General features: G+C 40.6%; 1 protein-coding gene across 1 annotated transcript; it reads left to right on the top strand.

Annotated features, from left to right (window-relative positions):
• Window positions 1-308: 308 nt before the first annotated feature.
• Window positions 309-12244, top strand: tmem229b (transmembrane protein 229B). Its single transcript, XM_079691182.1, has 2 exons — window positions 309-799; window positions 9151-12244. The coding sequence occupies exon 2, from the start codon at window positions 9203-9205 to the stop codon at window positions 9746-9748; it is 546 nt and encodes a 181-aa protein (XP_079547308.1). The 5' UTR covers window positions 309-799; window positions 9151-9202; the 3' UTR covers window positions 9749-12244.
• Window positions 12245-25057: the final 12813 nt, after the last annotated feature.

Genomic DNA, 25057 nt, shown 5'->3' with positions numbered 1-25057 from the left:
GAGTGTCGTGAAAAAACAAAAACAAAGCCCCTTTGGGGCTTAACAGGTTTTAAGTCATTATAATGACAAACTTTCCACAAAATAATGACTCTCTCAAAAATAATTACCTTCTGTGGCAACATAATGAAATTAAGTTTTTGAAAATATTGACTTACTATCTCAAATAAATGACTTGATGTTGTAAAATACTGAAGCTATTTAATCTTGAAAAAACTTTGTAATTCATTATTTTTGAAAAGCTTTTCATTATTTGGACATTTTAAGTCATTATTTTTGAAAAACTGTTCATTATTTTGAGATTAGCGATTATTATAATATTTGTTCTCATTATAATGACCTTTTTCTTTTTCTGGAGGAAATGGGCTTCCAGGGTTAACAACTATAGTCTACATAAGTGGGGTAAATTAAAGTTTTATGGTGAGTCATTAATTATTCACTAACCTATGTGTTTAATATTTAGGATGCGCTTAAATATTAACTAAGCCTATTCAGCACCCTATGGATCCACAAAGACCGAGGGGACCTCCAGTGAGTCTGCAGGCTGAGCTGCGGGATAGAAAGGGTTAACGAAAGATGCAAGAAGTGCGTGAGCCTTTCTGAGCATGTGCTGCTGCTGCTGCTGCTGCAGTGAAGTAAAATGTGTCAATTTCCATCGGACAGCAGAGACACGGTGAAGGAAGGAGAACCAGGGGCACCAGCCGAGCTGCAGACCGCCACCGTGACATCCTGGACCATCTTCCCCGGTGAATGTGTATGATCCTCCGGGTGTATTCTGAGGGAGACACCGCACAGCTCAAAGGTAAAAAATAACCTGCACTGAGGATGATTCATGTCCGTCTTCAGAGCCGACATGAAGCCAACATGTTATCATGGCTTTTCACGAGAACAATATTGTGTAGTTTTTAAAGTGACAAAATGTGTTCTTATTATATCTGGATTGGAAATAGCTGTTCGGTTATCCTTAATGAGTGTTTGCTTGCAAGTTGGCAGCTTTAAAAGCATGTTTTAACTGTAACCTAAACTAAAAGCATTTTAAGCCAATGAATGTATAGTTAATATCTGCATGTAGTTTTTTAAAACAGGATGCATATCTCTTTATTTGGCGTGTTTTCTGTGCACAGTTGGGCTGTTACACCTGTTCAAATATGGATGGGACGGTCGAAATAAGATCAGAAAGAGGACACAAGTGGTAGTAACCCGCGTGTGTGTGTGTGTGTGTGTGTGTGTGTGTGTGTGTGTGTGTGTGTGTGTGTGTGTGTGTGTGTGTGTGTACTTTTTGTGTATACGTTAGTGATGCTTTTTAAGAAACGTCTGTTTTAGATCCCCTTTGGTCACATTTCAGAGGGCTGATTTGAATGTTTGGTAGAGGATAATAATCGTACCGCACTGCTCAGTTGGAAGGAGCGTGATGCTGCAGCGGAGTCCCAGCAGCCGAGCATGCGCAGTGGCCCCTAGTTTCCAGGGACAAAATATGATGACTTTGGCCATCTAGCGTAATTACAACCCTCTGCAGTCTTATTTACAGAGCCGATTCATTCCCATGATGATTTAATTTCTAGGTCACATTTATGAATGCTTAAAAAAATGCTTGCGATATCTGGCTGTGGTTTGGCTTTTTTAAATCCCTCATTGATTTATTCCATATAAGGCCTTTCCCCCTCAGTTTTGCACTGGTTGTATCGACATGTTTGACCTATTTATAACCTGAGCACCAGCGTTAACATCGAATAATCCCAAAAGGATCCCTATGACAGAGGCACTGGTTTAAAAAAACATTCAGCCCACCTCAGCTGTATGCCTGTTCTAATCGGTCCTAATGCAGGTTTTTCAGTTCCTGCTTCTCATTGTAACAGACCTTATAAGGTATGTTGGAAATGCCTTTTTGAACAGCAGGTTAAAGACACATAAAAGGTCATCGTCGAAGCAGAGGAGAGTTTCTAAACCAAAACAGTCCTGCGTGTGTTCACAAAGTTATATAAACTGATCATTCCAATTTGGAAATATGGAAATGCTGATTATGTCAGATGTAGTTTGGAAACTTTCTGACATTACCTTTTTCTGAAAGAGTTTAACTTAAACAGGAAAATAGTTATTCTACGTACATATTGTTCACAGTTCTCTCATAACCAAATTACATGTTATCACCCACATTGCACATCCTACACCAAACTCATAATCTACATATTTATCATACCTTTTATCGTATTCTTTTCACTTTTTATCATCATTTCTATCCTGTATTTTCTGTAATTAATTCCTCTTAAAATGTCTTTGTTTATAGTATGCAACAAAACATTCCATGAAAACCTACTTGACAATAAACCTAACTCTGATACACAAATATAGGTGTTACTTATATACAAATATTGGACTTAAAAATCCACTATCAGTCTGGCTTTAAAGTTTAAAGGATTTTTTTGTGTGTGATAATTAGATTTTTCTTCTGCACCTAAAAAGTTAAAACCCCTCTATGCTTTATACAGACCTTTTTGTTTTGCAAAGATCTTTCTTTCCTAATTCTTCACAGAGCCTCCATGATAAATTATGCATTGACATCCATTGTTTCTAAAAAAAAATTGTGTGATACCAGATAAACAATCACATGCATCCCTCCATTAGAGGCATTATTCTCCGCTGCACTGATGACCATGTCAGTAAATATCCTGCTTTCTCTGTAGCTGCTCCAAGATGTTCTAATCTATGAGGCATGACCCGCGTGCTATTAGCGACAAAGGGCTTAGCTCCCATGTCTCTGGGCCTTCCATTAAACTGGAAAGCACTGAAGAGGCTGTAATGAGTGGGTCAGGGAGTGAAATAGCGTGAGGGATATAGAAGAGACTTTCCGAGAAGGTTTGTAACTGTAAAGGTCAGTCTGTTTAAAAGACATTTTGTGAGTATTAATGGGTTATAAATAGGCTTGTAAACTGACAGACAGAAAGACAGTATATTACTGAGAAGAAAAGGAACAACACAATACCTTCCCCCAAAGCAGATTAGATAACTCAGAATAGATTAAAAGTCAGAGTTGATTGTGCACCCGCTCCCAAAGATAACACAACATACGGACATCTCTCTGTTCCCTCAGTGTGTGTGATGTGAAGGTCGCAGTGACAGAGAGGTTTTTATTGCAGCATCAGCAAAAAGTGATGCTTCATCAGAAATACATGTCTCTTGATTGAATCACTTCAGCACACATTTTGTTCTTTAAATCTGCTTTAGTTTGAGGTGAACCAATTCCACTTTCTTCTCCATCCCAGCACCTATAATAGCCCGGAGGATATTGGATGAGACTGCTTGTGAAACCAAACTTGATTTGTCATTGTATTTGAGGAGGTCTTCCTCCTCTTTATCATATACCGGCAAACAAAAACACATTTTATTAATGTTTATGTTATTTTTGGTTTTTATTTCTCTGTCCTGAGAGACAATATACAAATATACTTACATTTCGCAGTGTTAAGCTCTTGCCATGTTATACTTAGATGGTATAGTATGATAGTTGCCTGTTTTTAACAACACTTAATATAAAGTATGATAGCTTATTAAAGTTAGCAGCCCGATGCTAGCATGTTGGATTAGCAACGTGCCTTTTTAAATCTTTTTAAAGGTCTTAAAGTAATATGAAAAAACCTCTTTTATACAATGTTAGTGGACAAAGAGGAATAAGTGTCAGTGAAACCTTTTAGATATGAACTCTCGAGAGGGCAGATCCTACCACTCTCTGTACCCATCACTCAGCTTGTTTAGTCAGGCTCTCACCTTGCAGCTATAGAGGGAGGCCTCCTGTAAAGTCGAATGAGGCTCTGTGTTGGAAGTGCTGTGTGCAGGCTTTTAGTCTCAGCCCTCACGGCGTCTCTCCAGCTCGATCAGAAGCTGTACTCCTTTGTTGTTCTCAGATACTTTATGTGTCTCTGGGTGAATGTCTGGATATGGCTGCTCAATTAATCGTATTTTAATCGCAATTACGATTTTGGCGTGCAACGATTATGAAAACAACGTAATGGAAATAAAGCGATAATTTATTTTCTTTATTTTTATTTTTTTTGTATTGGTTTTTCAGTTGAATTATACTTTAAGTTCAGGGTAATCAACTGTTAAAAACATACTGTTCACATTTTCTTTTTCAATAAATGGATGTTTTCAAGTAAATGGATAATCGTTTTTAATAATCATGATATCAATTATTGACCCAAATAATCGAGATTATGATTTTTGCCATAATGGAGTAGCCCTATGTCCGGATTTAGGAGTGGGGAAGGAGACGTGTATTCGTTTGAAACCCTGCAATGGTTAGTAGCACGGAAATGGAATAAGTACTTTTATTATGAACTCCTTTTGTCTATCACACATGTTTGTTATAAATCACCTAACACTGAAGTTGTTGCAACATGGCATTATACCATCTGACAAAAGAGCCCCCTTTAAAGACGATGTTACAGCTATTTTTCATATTTTATAGAGCAAAATGTACAATTAATCATTTTTCCATTGTTGAATAATCTGCCGATTATTTTCTCATTAATCGTTTGGTCTCTATATATTGTCAAATTATAAGGAAAAGGGTAAATTCCAGTTTAACCAAAGAACCGGTTCTGAACCTGAAAAGCTCTAGCACGGAGCTTGAACCGGAGTTGCGTTGGTGTGAATGAGGTAATGTGAAGTCAGGCTTTTTGTACCTTGCATTGACCGTGAACAGTAATAAATGTTTTGCCCAGTAAGAGGATATTTGGGCACTAACAACTCTATTTGCTTCAAATGGTGAAGGAGACTATTTAAGATTAGAGCCAGGTGGCTGTTTCTCTGGTTATTGATCCGTCTGTTGCAATTGATCGACATCCGTTTATTTTGTGCTGCTTCGGAGAAAGGTCCCCCTTCCCCCAAACCTTCCTCCCTCCCCCTTACCTTACACACACTTCTCATCAATCACTAAATAAATTGCTCATCACCCATCCAAGAGAGCAAATTCAATCAGGATCAATTTGTGTTGACTCAGGAAGCTATAAACATCTAACAGTCTGTGCAGCATTGGGTTTTTATGTTAGTAGTGCTGCTTGGAAATCACTTTACATCTGTAGATGTCTTGTCTTTTCTTTAATCTTAATTTCCCATATTTTTAGCGGCCAGAATGCACAAATCCTTGAGAATGACTAATTCAATAAATATATTAGCAGATTTCTTGGTGTTAAGTTATCTGTCTGCCAAATCACTGGCACTTAACCACATTGGATGCTTCTGGTTCTCTACGCCGTGCTGCAGCGTCACAGTGACCTTCCTAAAGTCTGCACTGGCCTTGGATCTGTGCCACAGCCAGAGCCAGAGCTACAGTACATGAACAGGGATTATGGCGCATGTGAGGTCAGAAATGGGTTATGGGTGATTTAATCACAGTCAGAGTTCACAGCTGTCAGCAGGCTGGCGGCAGAGTAGAGGCACCACTTTGTTTCTCTTTGTTTTTCAATTCAACCTTGGCTCACTCACATTGGTGTGTTTTCTTTATGCTTATGTTTGTCTAACTGACAGCCTTGTTTTCAACCTTTAGTTCTTACACTCCCTTTATCTGAATCGTACTATTTATGTGTCATTTAAGAAACACACACTCATTTGGTGTCTTCCCTCAGACAAAACTCTTCCCTCCTCCCCCTCAGTTCAGACAGCACCCTGCCTCTGTTGTGTCTCCCTGTGGTTAACGTGAGGTCAACAAAGCAGCTCTGCCACATTCACCACTCTGATGGCCCCCCCTCCCCGCTGCCATGTCCCGTAGCGGGATTCAATTCAATGCGATGGCGAAACAGGTCGCCGCAGCAACAGCTGGCAGAAATCAACACATAAGAGCTGGGGGGTGCTGGGCGATATACTAAAACAGCTGCAACAACAGAATCAAACAGCACCCAGTGTGCGAAATGTGTCATACTGGGGCAACGGGTCGATTGATGGGCCTCAGTGTGACACAGAAAGGACAAGTGGGAGCTGACCATGTAATCACTCATCGCCAGTTTGAGTCTGACTGAGGACTTTTGTTGAATATCATCCACGATATACATTCAATTATAGAGTAAAGTTAAAATTAAATATCAGAACACAGAATGAGATTACTCCCATTTAAATTGATATTGTAGCGACCCTGTATAGGAGGCTGAGGGTGTCACTCAGGCATCCCCCGTCTCTTGGCCAATCACAGAGCTGCATAGGATGCTGGTCTAGGTGCGGGCCTGTGGTTGGGGGAGCGGACGGGGGAGGGTGGGGGGGTTGTGAGGTAGACACTGGTATATATAGGTGTGTGTGTGGGAGTTAGAGTGTGTAAGGTGGAAACCCCAAGCTGTCTGTACTTGTACCTGTATACCTCTATGCTAATAAGAGTTATTAAAGCCTAATAACTTGCAGCCGGTTTCCGACCCCCTCTGTGAACGTTACAATATGTATTTTTTTTGTCACTGTTTTAAATCACATTTCAAACCTTATTCATATCAGAAGCAGAGAAGATGAAGCTCCGGTTTCACTTCATTAAATCTTAACTACCTTTTAAAGCTCACCATGCATTCACTCTTTACAGATACTCAGTAACCGGCTCTGTTACAACACGCTCTATTCCTATTTCGTGACAAAGGCAGTGTCAAAATGCTGCCAAACTTCTTAAGGAGTTTATCATATTACATCAGGATGTCTCTGACAAAGACACAATGCTTTCAGGACAGATGTATGTTTATTGAACATTTCAAAATCTACACTTAATATCAATACTTGCAGTGTGTGTAGACCAAAGATGAAAAGACTGACATGAACAGAAATACTTAAAATTACACAAAAGACATAGCTCTAAATCTGTGATCTTAAGAGGTGCTGTTAGGCTGCTACAGTCTACATGCCAGGCTAAGCTATCAGGTATCATTCTACTCATTTCAATCGACGTAGAAGGCAATAAGCGCATACCTTGGCTTTAAAGGTCTTCATTGATACTAATGTGAGGTTCACAGGGAAAAGTCTAGCATGCTTTACGTTAACTGGCCACTAATCTTAGATTTTCTGATGTAGTGAACCTATTTTACTGCTTCGAGTTCTCTTAAATGAATAATGCATTATGCTCAAAATATTCTGCAAACCTGTTTTGACCTAAGTGTGCTTTGATAGATGAGAGGGAGCGTTTCCCATGCAGGCAGTAAAAAGACGCCATGAGGGTTTACGGAGGTCAGGTGGTCCATCGCTGTGGCCCAGGTCCTCACATGAAACCCTTGTTCCTTGTTTTGGAGAAATGTGCTAATCCCCATGGGCCCACTCTGCGCCCCAGCAGTTCTTTGAAGACCAAAAGATCCAACAAAAAAATCTGCTTTTGTACTTCAAACACAATATTGTACTCCTAACCTCTCTGAGCTTTGTATTTTGCAGAGCGTTTATGATCCATTATATAACGGTTGCCGTTATGACACAGTTTCCTCTGGAGGCATTGTATAGCAGAAGATATACACTCTTTCAACCATGTGGTCTTTGAACTCCTCGGCATGATGCTGTTTGCCTCCAGTGTTTTTTATTAGACATGCGGCGTGATAAATAGTTGGAAGAAGGATACGACCTTGCGTGGGCCTCCTGACACCTGACACCAAAGCCTGTGTGCGTCAAGCTGCGGGATTTGGAAAAAGAGCACATGATGTGGCAGTCAGATGATAAAGATAAGAGACCCCCCTCAGACAGTGTGTAAATAGCATCAGGAGAGCTAAGGCCTTGGAGGTGAAGTTCTCCGAAGCCCCGCCGGCTCCAATTTCATCTTTGTGACGTCAATCAAGTGTTTACTGCCTTGTCCCGAATTCAACTTTGGATAGACACCATTAAGATTTCTATCCTTGTCGATTGGTGCAGGTCAAGTCTACAGCAAACTCTCTTTAGGCAGGTAGTTTTAAAGAAAAGCCAATGGAGTATCCGTTTGCAATGGGCCAAAAAGAGGTGTTTAATACAGAAGTCTAATAATAATAATAATACATGAGACTTTTCTAGAAACTCAAAGACGCTTTGACAGAGAAGAAAAAAGAAAAAGAAAATACAAAAAGAGATAAACAAGAAAACAGAAAATAAGGGGGGGGGGGGGGGGGTCAGTGGTTGAATGCAGTGTTGAACTGGTGGGTTTTGAGTGATGTTTTGAATGCTGTGAGGGAGGAAGAATCTCTGATGGATTGGGGTAGTGAGTTCCAGAGTGTGGGTGCAGCAACGGAGAAGGCTCTGCCGCCCCAGGACTTGAGGTTGGTCCGGGTGGGGAGGGACAGGAGGTTGGCAGCAGCAGAGCGGAGGGAGCGAGTGTGTCTGTGGAGGAGGTCAGTCAGGTAGGATGGGGCTAGGTTATGGAGGGCTTTGTATGTCCTTAGGAGGATTTTCCACTGAATTCTCTGGGGGATGGGGAGCCAGTGGAGCTTGATGAGGACGGGTGTAATGTGTTCACGGATTTGGGTGTGCAGTCGACGGGCATAATAATATGCTTTTTCCCCAGTATTTCAACCGCGATGATCTCATTCTGTGCACACCATAAGTAATTTTCCAACAACAGGACACTGTTACCATGCATTTGGAGGCATTTTCGATTAAATATCATGGTTAGCAATCACAAAGATGACTATATGCATTTCCTTTTCCGTGTCTTCTTCAAAATAAAACTCACTCCTTTTGTGTTTTCATTGGAAAGCTTTAATGTGAAGCAGCAGGCGGAGAATGCTTATTTGGATTCACCAGTAACTTAATACAGCTTTGACGGTGAGATTGATGTCAGTGAGATAAGATGACACTAGATTATTAGAGCACATAATGTAAAAACTTTAGATGTGTATAACAGAAAAATACCAAGCATAAATAGCATCAAAAAATTGAAAGAAACTTTTGACATTTTGGGTAATTTTACACATTTAAAAAAAATACACATTTATACCTTTATTTTAATTAATTTGCATCATCTCATAAATTCACCAGAAGAAAATACAAAATGTGCATATTTGAACAATTCAGAAAATGTGTAATTCAAAAAGGAATAGTCTTAATACATTGGGGAAGTTTCATGATGGTTTCCATTTGTTAAAATTCTGACCCTATTCGCCTTCAATGTCTCCCCTGAAAGTGGATGAAGTTGGCATATTGTGTCCCTTTCTAAAAACCTTTCTTTTGCTCCTTTCTCCTCAGACCTGCCACACATTATAACAGATAGAACATCAGTGTGAGAGCATCAGTAAGGATGGTGACCGTGGCGACCCCCGAGGCTCCCGTCCCTCTCACAGCTCTGTCCCGCTGGTACCTCTACGCCATCCACGGCTACTTCTGCGAGGTCATGTTCACCGCCGCCTGGGAGTTTGTGGTCAACTGCAACTGGAAGTTCCCGGGCGTGACCAGCGTGTGGGCGCTCTTCATCTACGGCACCTGCATCCTCATCGTGGAGCAGATGTACCTGCAGCTGCGCGGCCGCTGCCCCGTGCTGCTGCGCTGCGTCATCTACACCTTATGGACGTACATTTGGGAGTTTGGCACGGGGCTGCTGCTGCGACAGTTCAACGCCTGTCCATGGGACTACTCCGAGTTTCGCTACAACTTCAAGGGACTGATCACGGCTGAGTATGCAGTGCCCTGGTTCTGCGCCTCCTTCATCGTGGAGCGCTTTGTCATCCACAAAACGCTGCGGCTGCGGTTCCACGAGGGGCCCGAGGACGGCTGGTCAGGTGGAGGTGGAGGGAGGAGGAGCTTAGGGACGGAAAATGATGCTAATGGTCACTTTAAAGGAGAATGAATGAAGGATTAACACAATCTGATCGCCTCACCCACTAACTGTGAGGGGTAAAGACACACACAGCTGTTTACACTGGGCTGGTGTGCAGAGGTGTGTCAGAACAGACAGAAAACGAAATCACTCCTCGTGCTCTCTGCTGCCCACAGAGACACAATAACTCCATGCTGCTGCATCTCATAACCGACACACGCATTTTCATGTGGGGTCGACCTTAGGGAGATCAAGGTCTTAAATGACCCGGATTACACACTTACAATATCTCCTGTCCCACAGACTGCAAAGACCTCTAAATAAAAAACAAACACTTGTTTAGTGTTATCATCCGGGGAGGAAGTTAGTTCAAGAGCAATACTTGTTTTTCAAGGGCACATCATTTTATCTGAAAGCAGAATGCTTGCTGCGTAGAAATCCTCATAAAAAGTAGCTACAGCTGTAACACGTTATTTTTAAAATGTACATATTGTCCTTTAGTATTATTCAAAGTACTGTAGTAATGTAGCTACACAATGCTCTATAAGAACAAACCTACCATCCTCGTGTGTCATGAAGAATGTTTTAGTGAATAACGACAATGCCTCGGAAAAAAATGCATGAAAAAAGATGTCTTCCAATATAACATACATTTTTAGAATGCTCATTCAGCAGTCATACTGTGTGTGTGTGTGTGTGTGTGTGTGTGTGTGTGTGTGTGTGTGTGTGTGTGTGTGTGTGTGTGTGTGTGTGTGTGTGTGTGTGTGTGTGTGTGTGTGTGTGTGTGTGTGTGTGTGTGTGTGTGTGTGTGTGTGTGTGTGTGTGTGTGTGTGTGTGTGTGTGTGTGTGTGTGTGTGTGTGTGTGTGTGTGTGTGGTGAGCTCGGGGTGTAGAGCCGGTTGACCACAGATCAGTTCCTGGTTGTTACTGTCTTGAAAGCATGGTATTATAAGTGTCCTCGAGCAAGGTACCCAAACTGTTCGCGGTGAGCAGCATCACGACCCTGCATGGCAGTATGAATGGGTGTGTGTTAAGGCTAATGTGAGATATTTTGAGGCGCTACAACGATGCAGTCCATTTGCCATAGCAGGGACGCTTTTTATTTTATTTGAAATAATTAGGAGTCATTGGCAGCAGCATAAAGCACCAAAGAATGTCCATTGAAAAAGTAGCAATATTACATTTGGAGTGTCACAAAAAGACAATGTTTCTGGGTTTTCGATTTCAGTTTTTCCATTTGAAAAATATGTTTTGAGAACAAATGTCACATTCACAAGTTTTCACCATCAAAGTGATGTTTGTCGTCAGGTTTTCACCCCAATGTTCATTACCCTCACTTTATATCATCATAATCATTATATTATAGTTATTTGTTTGAAGGAAATGTTTGTGAGGAAAGTGCAGCAGTGTGTGGTGATTATTTATTTTTTAATTAAAGAAAAAACACGTTTTTTTCTCGACATAAAAAGTATCATAATTTGCTGCTCATTTATTTTTACCATTAATGATCTGTGAGTCACAATCGATTTTGTTTCCGTGGCAACTAATGACTTTTTTTTTTACTTTACTATGACTTCAAGTAACCCTATACTGTAACTGGATTTCTGACTTCAAAGTTACATGAAAACCTCCAAAAGTCTGCTACCCCAGGCATGCATAATGCAAATACTGTTTCCCCCCTCAAATGTAACACTTAAAGTTGATTCTGAGACTTCCTGTGTTTTCTGAGCAGAAAGCAAAGTTCATGCACACAGAAGCTGACAGTCATTGTTAGACATGGTGCTGCTGAGTCAAGCATAAACCAGGTTCTTAACTCTTTTCACAGTGCATCCAATATACTAAGGGATTGACAATACATAGAAATCTGTTTGCTTGTTCCTCAAAAGCACCGTCCGTTTATATTGCTGACTCAATCCCAACATCTACTGTAGACAATAGTTGGATGATTACATTTCAGCTTTTCCCGAATTCTCACTTTAAAAATGAAAGTCCATGTTTCCACAACACAACTGGAACCTGTAATGGTGTGACTTTCATCATTGTGGCCGCAATGGCATGCAACGTTTTCCCCCTCACTGTCAACCCTGGAGGGTGCATGGCAGGAGGCTGTAACACGTGATAAAGTGCTGCCACCCTGTGGATACACTGGAAAATACAGATGGTAAACATGTTTTATGAAGCTTGGACAACAAGTAACACTCATTGTCAAGAATCCTTAATAGGATACAAATAGAACAATGTTTTTGTATTTGTTGTATTATTATTATAATTGTATTATTATTTATATATTATACATGATTTTATTTATGTCATACATGAATCAAAAGGCCTAAAAGCAATAGGTCCTGACCCAGCAATGATTATTTAGCTCAAGGCCTTTAACCTTTGTCTTAATCCATTTAATAAACTACATTTTGATGAATGATATGAAGCTAAAATCTCTATCTAGTCACTGTCTAATCAGGTTTTCTTTTTGTGTATGTGCATGTACCACTATAAACTTCTGTTCTGGTATTTTTACCTTGAAGCTATGTGTCCAATTCTTCCTCCGAACACAAACAAATAATGCATACAATGTTTTTCTTTTTAAATTCTGTCTGTCTGTTGGTCGGTCGGTCGGTCGTAAACGTATGTCTATTGATTTTCTTAGCTTTGCTTGTGATGAGTCATTTTCCTGCTCAACCAAGATGTGTTTTAAATATGTTATAGCTTGAGAGGTAGAACATTTGTGTCAACCCATTAAGGAACACTTCGTTCTTCAGTTCAAATGGACTGCATTTGTATAGTAATTTGACACTATTCAAGACTACTCAAAGCACTTTTTACAAAGCATTCACACATTCATATAGAAGAGGCAGAGGCTGCCATGCAAGGTTCTTGGGGAAACCAACATTTACACACCGTTGGCCATCAGTAGCAACTTGGGGTTAAGTTTCTTGGCCAAGAGCCAGCCAAGAATACTGCAAAATAAAACCCCCGCCAATACGCATAAACATTACAAACAATACATTTGGAAATACATGTTTTTCACTGGAAAGAAATAAGATGAAAAACTGTAATCTAAAAAATAAACTGTCAAACAAATGAGTATATTCCCATTTGACGTGGTAGAGAAGAAGTATAATGTTGCAGAAAATGGAAATACTTGAGTAGAATACCTCTAATGTTATCCCAAGAAGCCTAGTCTAGAGTAGGACTACTTGATTACATGAAGCCTACTTACTGTATACCATAGCAGATTAATATATGTTTTTAAAATAAACAAGCTTTTGCTGCTTTTTGGAACAAATTAATCTTATATGCTCTTCCTGCTGAACTGTTGAAAAGAAGATGTGCACTCACTAGGTACATAATTTCCTTTGGTGCGCATAAATGTCATATGCGCATTTATTAAACTTAACAAGGTTTGGGGGTTTGGTGAAAGGGTCACCCAAATCAACATCAAACTGTGGGCTAAACACAATTATTATATTACTAGGGCGCTGTTTTATAACTTTGAAAACTTTATTGAAAAGCCACTATTTATTTTAAACAAATAAATTAAATAAAACAAAGTATCAAGTTTGAATAAAAGGTTTTCCTTCGTTAGCCAACTCCCCATCAAACCAAAGATGGCGGTCCAACGGCAGGAACTAGAACTCCAACTTTGGGATGTAAACCGTTTTTTATCCTTCAGCGGACCATTTGTATTCATCCAGATGTTCAGAAAAGTCTAAAAGGCATCTAAAAGTTTCGTTGTAGCAGCGGTAAGTGTTTTCCTAAAATAACTTCTATGTTATCTTGGAAACTACCCAACAATTTTAGTTTGCCAACGTTAGCTTTCAAGCTAAGATCGGTAATGGAATAACTGTTGCTAACCTGGCGTGAGTAGCTCCGTGAGCTTGGTAGCTAATTGACCTAGCATACATTTAGAGAAAGACAACGCTATTTGTATTTTTTATGTGATAATTTGATGTTGAAATGAAACCGAGAAAGACAATGAAATTCTGCTGGTGTAATAATTGTTTTTAGTTGACCATTATTGTTAAGATAGTATTTAGCAGCCGTACACATGCTAATAAGACTAACGTTGCTGCATAGCTAAAACATTGACAATACAATTAGGCCTAAGTAATTTTGCTGCGGGTACAACTAATAGTTAAACATTACAAACATTTATTGTCTGCCTACAATTTATGTGTGAGTTGCTGTTAAAATGTTTCATTACAGCAAGAGGTTTTTGTCATTTCAAAATCTTGATGTGACATTTCAATGCGTGATTTGATGTAGTTCAGAAATTCTGTCAGATATAATATTTGGGGTATTTTCATCCATTCGCTTTCGAAAGGACATAACTAGATCACAGCTCCTAAAGGAAATAAATAGACAGTAACAACTTAAGCTTCAGGACCTTCATTTGGCCACTTGATGGCTCTCTTTTTCACCAGAAAAGACAAAAAAGCTGGATTCATTCAGCACGAGGACACAGGTTGATCCTGAGTCATCAGTCTTCATTGACAGGATTGTTTGTTCAGTAGACTTTTTTATTACTGTGCTAACTAAGCAATGAGACAGAGATTGGCTTACAATATGACTTTGTATGTAGGACAGTTGTACCTCTTTATGTGAACCAACATGCCCACTCCACTCACTTCAGTCAAGATGCAAATGTTACTTTTTATAAAAACTTGTCATGCATTTGCCAAGTTGAGTTCACGATTAAACAAGCATAAAACAAAATCAACTCATTTAATTATATTAATGATTCGATGACAGATTTCTATTTGTTTTTACAGTGAAGGCCTCAAGCTAAAACTTCCGCCTCCTCCCTCTCATGTTGCCACACCTTGTGTCGAGTAGTGAGAATCTGGGTTACGTGTCTTGGCAAATCCTTTAATTGCTCAGAGTCCCCTGTGGCCCCAGGGCCTTCGACTAAAGCAAAGCCTACCTGCATGAGGGTGTGTCCACTTCACACACTCAGCTGCACTAATGGAATGAACCTGCTGTGCCCCTGCCTCATTTGGCGCTGTCAACATGTGGCTTCATCGCGACTCCTCCAATCAGTCACTCGCACTCCAAATATGGAGATTCACAACCTGTAATCTGTTCTCTGGTAGTGTCCTCCCCGAGCCCCGAGGCAGATTTTAGGGCCTGTTTTGTGAGTGTGTTGTGTGCATGCTGTCATGTGTTTTTAGTTTCACCAGGCTTTTCTTGTGTGACTTCATTGTTCTCATTGACAGGTTTCCAAGTTGTGTAACAGGAAGTGCAGATGGATAGATGTCCAGGGATTAATATAAAATGTGTTAAACAGTGTCAGCTCATTCAAACTACAATTTATAGCTTCACGTTATGATGCCTCTGTTAGCAATAAATGCGTTGACAAAGAAAAACATAAAACAAACTAAAACTTTTTTTAAAATAACGAATCATTGCTTGATGGTCTGGTGAGTTAAGCATTTGATTTTAGAAGAAGTACTCAGATCCTTTTACTTAGGTAAAGCAAAGTGTAAGTAAGGACACATTATTACATTATTAGAGATTGTCACGCATCAATGTATTTTTTTGTTAGGTGGAGCTAGTATTAAGTACTATACAGTGCTAACAAGCGATATAGCATTTGAAAGGCTTTTGTAACAGTGCACAGCTTGCTTCACATACATTTACTAATGTTACATCACTTTCTGCAAACTTTTAAAAACAGCATAAAATATATTTTTTAACTCTATTCTCTGGTTTAGCTCTAAACACAAAAACACTGAATCCGTAGGTTCCATGTCAAACACTAACCAATTATTTGTAGGCTACCAACAAGATTATCTACACCTATTATTTGATTTAATCGGTTTAGACACTCCCCTGTCCTATGTTATTACAGACCTGTGAACTAACCACAAACACTTGTATCAGATAGGAATATAGCAGAAACACTGAAATGACTATTTGCCAATATTTTGGGGGGTTCTAGGCCTGTACAGTTATAGGGAAAATATGTCCCCTCTGTGTAAAGAGATTCACTCTCTTTTTGTCCTGATCCATTTATATAAAAACCTGTCTGAAAAAGAGCTAATCAGATTTTGGCCACTTTATGATGTCATAACGATTTTTTGGCTTGTGTAACCATTAGCCAATCAGCAACCAAGGTAACACCTTCCCCACCTTATCACCTGAATCTCCTCCACCATTGTGTTCTTTCTAACCTAATCTCTCTCAGAGGGAAGTGGGGAGTGGCTCCTTATTTTTCATCTAAAGTAACAGACAGAGAATCAGCACTTTGGAAACAGGGCTGAAACAGAGGGGATTATGGGTAATGCTGCAATGATCAGTTTGGTGTTTGGAGCCAAACACTTCAGAGAAATGTTTTGTATATATCTGAGAGCTGTAATATATTTATGAAAAACAGTATAACATGGGACCTTTAAGTATTTTGGAGAGTTGAATGTCAGGTTGGTATTGGAGAGTGATGGGGCGAGTTACGGCGTCATGGTTCATTTCTTGAGCGTCAGTGAGGGTGTGGTGGGGGGGAGGGGGGGCGCAGAGGTTTGGAGGTGAACCGTAAACTGACAAAATGAAAAGTTCCATCAAATCAGGGCAATACTTTAACATTTGCGTTTCCACTGAATCAGAGCGGGCGAAGAAAGACCGCTCAATTAAGGGGAAACTTGTTTGACCTGTAAATGGGCGAATGCGTCAGGCCCTCGTCGAACACATTCATGGCTTCACAGCTTTGGACAGAGTCTGGGTCTTTCGCTCAGATCCTGCTGGAAAACTCGGGCCTTTTTTAGTCACTTTTTCCCCATGTGTAGGCTGCTTGGCAGGCGAGCCCTCCTGCAGTCAGGGTTGGACTCGCAGCGGCTTTCGTGGCCAACCAACATTGGGTTGATCATTCTCTCTTTGGGGAAACTAATAATACATATTAAAACATTTTATTTTTCTCAACGTTCATCGTACAAACATCTTTTTATACTATACGTCTGTCTGCATTCCTTGAGATGCAAAAAAGTTTACATTTTTGTGTATTTTCAACAAACCCCTCACCTTATGCCCCAGTGTATCCCATGAGGTTACTTTAAATCATCCTATTCCTGTCTCAATAGATTCAAAATAAGAAGAGATGTTGTGTGAGGACAGATCCCATTATGGAAATGTTTCATATTTAGGACACCTCTCACTTATCCTCTCAACCTGCCAGTTAGTCAAATTAAACATGATATTTGGAAGGGCTCCTATGTAAACCCACAATAACAGGCAGCAGGCTTGTGCCCATTGTTGACAGTTTGAACGTGTGCAGATGTAGCGTTGCCGTTTTGTTAACGGTCACAGCTTATCTCCTTCGGGGCTTTGCATATCAAGAAGTAGCAGCACTTTCCCACGCGGCTTTACATGCATTTGCTTCAGGAGTAATTTGAGTGAGTGGGAGTTATCACAGCTGCCTTTAATGTAGTATAAATCACTTAACCTGCTGAAGATAAAGTGCTATTACCAACGCCTTAATTGAGGTATTATTGAATATAAGGTAAATGTGACTCAGGGCAGTTAAGAGGGCTAGTGCAGGGATCTACAACATAAACAACTCCACAGCCTTTATTTTCCCTCCAATATCAGTTTAAAGCTCTTGGAAAAAAAAGTGCTTTCATAATCACGCAGCATTGAAGCGGATCTAGGCCTGGGGTGACGGAAAACCTGCCAAGAACAACAAATGTTCCCCCGCCCTTTGTGCTCGCTGCTTTCCATATTCAAACTTTGTTGGCACTGTAAATAATTAACTTATAACATCCTGTATTTCAGTATATCAGATAATAGGCAAATGTTTTTGATGCCTGGATTCTGTTTCATTCTCTGGCGCCAGTTGCGTGTTTTGATGCAACCTATTCTCAATATTCACATAACAGAACGGCATTTGTTTTTTGTTTGAAAATGTGGTTAAACTGTTTGCTAAGTTTTGATGGAAACCTGGCCAGTGAGTTGTTAGCAATCTAACCCAAGGGAGATTACTCCTCTAAACCTTTCAGATGGTTTCATTTAAACACGTTTGAGGCCCAGAGAGGTTTAATTATCCAATTTCTCCCAAGGAAAGGCCAGAAAATGAGATGAACATTTGTACAACATGGGTGTTCTTTTCTTTGTTTCTCTTTCCAAATTAAAGGGGACCTATCATGCAAAATGCACTTTTGTACGTCTTTTATACATGAATATGTGTCCCCGGTGTTCCAGGGAACTCACCAAGTGGCCGAAAACACAACCCTGTCTCTTTTCCTCCGTACCCAAATCTCTAAAAACGGGGCTGCAACGGATCTGATACAGACTGATACAGATTTGAAATTGTTCTGACGTCAGAAACGAGGAGCTCCGCCTATATGGGCAACTCTCCATCTATCAGGGGAATGAGAGGTTGCCGTGGCATGGTAACAGCATGGTAACAGCATGGTAACATGACCCTCGTGGCTCGCCCCTCCTCCTTTGCAGGGGGGCGTGGTCAGCTGCAGCTCATTTGCCACAGAATCAGCCCTTGCAAAAACAGCTGGAATAAAGCAAATAGAGCGAAATGAGGCATGGATAAAATGCATGATCTGTTTGGTATTTTGAAAAAAAAACTTCACAGACATGTTTTATATAGGTATGGCCCTACGATATATTATTCAAATATAGCATGATAGGTCCACTTTAAGCAGGACACATATTGTTGATATTCTTTGTAAACTTTGATTAAAGGTGGGGTAGGTAATTCACTTCAGAAACACTTTCTGTTATATTCCATGGAATGCTCTTAACATCCCGATAGCAATGAATAAATTAAATGCTTTGACAATAAACACATACAAAAATGTCATCTGTGGAAGCCGTGGCGCTGTAAAAAGCACGACCAATCATCTGAGCCGGCCCGGCTAAAATAACTGGATGGCCTACCTGCCTGTCAGCCTTCCATCTGTGCACAAACTTATCTCGTGCCCTCATTGGTCATGTGCGCATTCGTGTGTGTTGGAGGAGGGGCTCTGTAAGGAAGTCTGAAGGAAGGGGCAGATTTTTTCCGGTTGTGTACTTTCAAATTCTAGCGCGCCCGAGCTGGTTTCTCCATTCTTACCTACCCTGCCTTTAAACTGGATATTCATGCATACAATGTAGGATTTGTACTTGTAATGTATTTAGTCTTTTACTTGAGTAGATCATCTGAGTTTTTCCGCCACTTATTATCCGTCCTGTCCAAATTCTTGTGTTTTCCAGGATTATTAACAGCAGCTCTGCTCTCCAGGTACGCAACTGTGCGTGACTTATGGTAATAGCCGCTGGCAGGAGAGAAAATAAGAGCAGTTATTAAAATGAATGTGCGGTCTAGGAGGAGTTTGTACTGGGCTTTGGTGCATTGGGACCAACATCTATCCTTGTTCTCTGTCAGTGTGTGTGTACTGTGTGTGTGTGTGTGTGTGTGTGTGTGTGTGTGTGTGTGTGTGTGTGTGTGTGTGTGTGTGTGTGTGTGTGTGTGTGTGTGTGTGTGTGTGTGTGTGTGTGTGTGTGTGTGTGTGTGTGTGTGTGTGTGTGTGTGTGTGTGTGTGTGTGTGTGTGTGTGTGTGTGTGTGTGTGTGTGTGTGTGTGTGCGCATGTGTCATCCCTGCTTAATCTCAAGTCCAGCCTCCTTTCCATTCTGGCCTTTTCAGATGTTTCACTTGTTGGGCACGGATCAGAGTGTCTTACTTGTCCATCGAGCTGATGCCAGCTTCCCCTCCAGCCTGCGTTGTGTCTCAACATGGTTCGCTAAGCTTCAAACAGACGCCACACTGTACTGGAGCCCCGTTCCCTACTTTGAAGTGGGAATCCTTGCACTTAGCACGTTCTAACGTCATCATAGTTTGGTTTTGATGAGATCCAAATGCTGAGGCTGGCTGTCATGCTGTCTCCTTCTGAGCTTCACACTTTATCCCACTGTTTCTCCCCAGTAAACATGACCAGACACTCATTTGACCACCTAAGCTGCAGGAACTGGGTGGTGATGCTCCCGATGTGTCTGTATGTCTGTTTGCATTAAAAGCAATTGGTCCCATTTAATATTCTCCGGGCTGGGGTAGGAAGTGAACATTTAACAGTACATAACTCAAACCTCAGCCACTTTTGAGCAGTAGCCTTTTCTGGGAAATGATTTCAAATGTGTTTGAACAATTTTTCTAATTAAATAAACTTGAACGTAATTGGATAAAATGAACGTAATGTTTGTGTTTAATCTTCTGTGTGTTTTCATAGCAGCTTGTGATTTAAAAGCTAGTTGGAAGTCTTGGCAGAGTTATATAAGCAAAGAGTTTCCATAAAATATCTCAGATCTACTTGATGGATCAGCCTAGAATTTGGTACAGACATTGATATTTCCAAGACAAACAATCCTACTGCCTTTTAATGATGCTCAATTTTCATCTCGACGACATGGGATTGCTTGCCTTGTTAAATCTACAGTCATGAAGAATAAACAAAATAACACTAGTTCATTTCTGTGTGTCTGCGTATACGTTTGGAAAGTTCAAGCACAAGGAAACACAAAGTGAAGAATCACATGTTGTTTTGGACAGTTTGAGTCCAGGCACATTTGTAAAATAAGTTGGGAAATAACATTTGTCATGGCTATAATTGATTAAGCTTACAGACTGAATGGCGTGTATCCGACAGTAGCAAGAAGTGGTAGGCGTTTTTTCCAGCTCATTCCTGCCTCTGTGTGTAACTAAGGTCTGCCATGATTTCTGTGAACAAATTAGCTTCAGGTTCAAACTGTCATTTCCAAGTTTATGCTTAACTGCATTTAACGGATTTCTGTTACATCACCTTTCTGTTTACACTGAAGCTGCGGGTGAGCGTCTGCAAACAATATTTTATCATTCCAACAAGCAAAGATAAGAATCTAACAGTATTACTCACGCCTTTGAGCTAAACTGCAGAAGCTACTTGTTGCATAAGCCAGGCATGATCTGCCCGTCATGTTTTCCGACTGTGGGAGAAAGGCTCTCCTGTAGAGGGAAGTGTTTGGGTTTTCCATGTGAAGCTTCCAAGCCTCCCGCAGCAGCAGTGTGGTGGCCGAGGCTGACACAGGCCTCTTGAGGAGCTCCAGGATGCCATTAGTTTGAGTGACTGGCTGTGGCTGTGGCTGTGTTTGGGTCTCTGTGCCTTCCACTCTGAGCAGCATTGGGCCTTTCTTTTTTAAACCTGATGGGGCATTTAAAGGTCACCTATTATGCAAAATCCACTTTTTCATATCTTTTCTACATCAACATGTCTCTGCAAAGAGATTCTGAGAGTTTCAGCGAAAAAGATTCTCTCTCTTTTTGTCCTGATCCATTTATATAAAAACTGAGCTAATCAGACTTCGGCCACTTTATGATGTCATAACGATTTTTTGGCTTGTGTAACCATTAGCCAATCAGCAACCAAGGTAACCCCCCCCCCACATTATCACCTAAATCTCCTCCTAGAGCACCATTGTGTTATTTTTAACCAAATATCTCTCAGAGGGGCGTGGGGAGGGGCTCCTTATTTTCATCTAAAGTAAAAGACAGGGAAGCAGCACTTTGGAAACAGGGCTGAAACAGAGGGGATTATGGGTAATGCTGCAATGATCTGTTTGGTGTTTGGAGCCAAACACTTCAGAGACATGTTTTGTATCTGAGACCTATAGTATATTGATGAAAAACAGTATAATAGTGGACCTTTTAATATAGAAATAGACCAACAGCTGTGTTACTTCAGATAACAATGACATTAACAGCCTCTAAGTTTATATATGAGTTCTTACTGCAGTGGCCTTGGTTCAAATCTAACTCACGGACCTTTGCAGCATGTCATCACCTCTCTTTCCCATTTTCTTTTTGTCTATCGTTAAAGATATTTACAGTGATGGTATTATATAACAAAGGTAGAATTGTATCCGACAGCTGACATGTCGGACATTGTAAACAGCAGGGCTCGACATTAAGGGCTGCCCGATGGCCCGGGGCCATCTAGTATTTAGCTCGGGCAATGAAGCCTCACCTGCTGGTTGCCCGATCGGGCAATCTATTATGCCAGTATCATGCAGCTTGCGGATCCAGTAATGAGTGACCCGACAGTAAAACTAAACACATCTATAACTAGTTTAGGTAGTTTGAGAGGTCATTAAAATAGCTACGTGTGATATTCTAACCTGAAGTGTGTGTTTTGTCCGCTCACCGCTGCATGTGATCATGCAGAGCTGCGTGTCGACTCGTCAGCAGCAGCTGATCTCTCTCTCCCGTCAGATTAGACTTCACTCGCGTTTATATCCATATCAATCAGATCCAGCTAGTTCTAGCTAATGATATGACTACCTGCTTATTAAAAGACACCTAAACAATAAGTGTCGCTATGCAACCGGGTGAGGCCACAAAGTATAGCGCAGCATTATACATTTGTTTACATGCCCACCGGAACCCCGAGGCATTACCAACAGATCAACGCACAATCAACCCAGACAGGACATCTCTTTCTCCATATTACGTGTTAGACATTAGAATTTACTATTATTGTCTGTCACATACTCTTCTTGTCTGTCACATAAGTGGCGCAACTGAAGCGGTATTGCGCTAAAGGGAAATTATTGTGACCGAAGAGATTTAGATTTGCCGGCTAACGGGAACTCCGACGTCACCATGTTGTGTGCTTCGCGGATGCGCTCGGCTCCTCTCGACTGCTGCTCGGGTCTGCTCGGTCAGCTTCCGGATGAGGAGGCATTCATTCGACCAACTTACAGTAGATAACATTACAAACATTTTTAACAGGGGCCATAATAGTGTAAATAATGTTTGTTTTGGCAGTTATAACTGAATGTAATGTTTTCTACTTTTTTACATCTGGGAAGGCATTTGCCTTCATCAGATGGAAAGTGTCTTGACCAACAACTTAAGTATTTCTTATAGCTATGCAGGGCATGCAAGCGAGCAAACAAAAGCAAACAAACAAGTGAAATGAAGAATAAAATTGAAATTGTACAATATAATATTGTGGTGGTTCATCTTATAATTCAGTCTAGAGAATGCACCAGACAGCATCTAAGACCTGGATAAATCTAAATGTTCTTCGGGGAGGCCCCCCAAACCCTTCGTGCCATTTCGTCCGCGCTCATTTTTCAGGGCAATCTCTATTGGGCTCAGGGCCATCTGTAAATTAGCTTAGATGGCCCACAGGGCCATCTCCCAAAATCATTAATGTCATGCACTGAACAGGCGTGTTGTAGAATTTAATTGAATATATCCGCTTATCACTCCTGATATCAGTGACAATATGTAAACACAAACAAGAAACAGAGCAACAACTGAGGTAAATATCTGTCTCTTAAGTTGCTTTATAAACCACTATGCTCACCAGCTAGTAGCAAAGTGTGTCTTTCTGCTTCATGGTGGGGAGTGTTTTGGTTTTTAAAGCTTATTTTCTAAAGCCAACTGCCTGGTGGGGACAAAAACAGTGCTAGGAAATTGTTGAGCGTGAACTAAGACAGTAAAGTTGTGACCCGGACAGATCAACAACGAGCTGAATGTCAATTCAAAGCTCTCTGAACCCTTGGGGATTATGGGATAATTCATTGTTAATGAATCACAACAAGCGGCTGTGAGTGTCGTCATTTGATACATCGTTATCGTGAGTACTAGATATCAATTCCTCTTTAATTAAAGGATTTCTCTTGAAATGGAGTGTATTGGTATTTTACTTAAGCAATATCATTGGATACCAAAGTCTTTCTGATTTCTGAGGCTTTACATCAACATGTTAACCTCACTGATCCCGCCATCTCAGTACCTTTTATCTCGGTGGGTGAGCAGTGCAGATCATAGCAAAGCCAACTGCTTTTTCTAGTTTTCAGTGTTCAAATTTCCGTTTTATATGCAGAACGTGCGCTAGGCCAAGCATGGTGCGGTGCGGCCTGCTGTACAAATCGCCGAGGGGCTTGTTGCTGTGTGGATGGAGAGCCGCCGTACAGGAGGCTACAGTGCGGCTGCTGTTTGTGCAGGTGTGCTGCAGTATGACGTCCTATTATGAAATGCTGGACCTTCATAGACATTTTTGTTTTTTCAACCATTTGGTGTTTTCAAAAAAGCCCCCGTTTGAGAGTCAAGGAAAGCAGAGTGATTTCCGGCTGGGGGCTCTTCTGTGGTTTTGCCCCCACCTCCACCCCCCTTGCTAACTGGTGAAGCTGAAGGCATAGGGGCAGCATCAGCGTTTATTTATAGAGAGGCTGCTTTGATGTGTGGACTGACAGCTGATATTTCCAACATTAAGCTGTGGGCAACTTCTGAACTCTCAGAGAGCCACCTGTGAGCTGCCTGGTTTCATCTCTCACAGATGGAGAGCTCTACTGTAGCCACAATATGTTCATCACAGAGGCAGACGTCTTTATTTGGGGTAAAATGCTCTGTATGATCAACTCCAATTGGTAAAGATAAACCACTAAAGACTATTTTAATTTGTTCTTGAGTTGTAAATTAGAAAGATAAATTGAACCCCCCCCAAATTGGGGTTTATAGGCAGTACTGTATAATCAATAAGATTAGTTGTAGTTAGATCTGCAACAAATAATTGTTCTCGATCAACAGAAAACCGTAACTGTTAATATGATAACTTTATTTATATACTTTAAGTAAGAGCCATGGGGATTAAAAACAGCATTTATTAGAGAACACAAAACAAAAAGTAGAACACAATTATAAGATTGCAAAAACTAAATATGTAAATAAAAACAATACATGGAAAAGAAAAACTGATTAAAGCCATCTTGTGAAATAAATTGTCTTGAATAAAGATTTTGATACTTGGTAGTCACAGCTTCTTAAAAAAGAATGTAGTGATTTTCCTTTCTTTCACATTATCGTAAATTGAACAAATGATCATAAAAATAATCATTTATCAGTTCTTGTCCAAGTTGTAAACTTATCTAATTTGTATTCATATTAAATACTGTATGTTCTAGAAAATATAAATAATATTAGTTAAATGTATTTTAAAAAGCCATCTCCAGTTGCTGGTGAAGTTGTCCAGAGTAATCCCACAAGCCCTCATGTTGTTTTTTTAAATATTTATAAATGGATGCCTTAAAATGCATGGTTGGACATGTTTCCCCGTCTACAAAAAGGGTCGAGTAGCAAATAAGCGTAATTTGGCAGCAACTAAAACAACATCTGCTCGGTGCAGTCATGTTGATGTTGGCGCAGAGCTCAGCGTGGTTTGTGTAGTCCGACTGCGGGCCTCATGGGAGCTTCCCCTTCCTCTCACCCCCTCCTCCACCGCCTCCCTTCTCCCCTTTTGCACTTTATGAAGCAGTTAAGTTATTTTACATCATGTCTGCTCCCCACAACCACCCTCCCCCTTTCTACAAATTTCTCTT

The sequence above is a fragment of the Notothenia rossii genome, assembly GCF_949606895.1.
Source record: "Notothenia rossii genome assembly, chromosome: 7".
NCBI lineage: Eukaryota > Metazoa > Chordata > Actinopteri > Perciformes > Nototheniidae > Notothenia > Notothenia rossii.
Note: the sequence above shows the minus strand (reverse complement) of the source record. Positions and strands in the feature narration are given on the sequence as shown.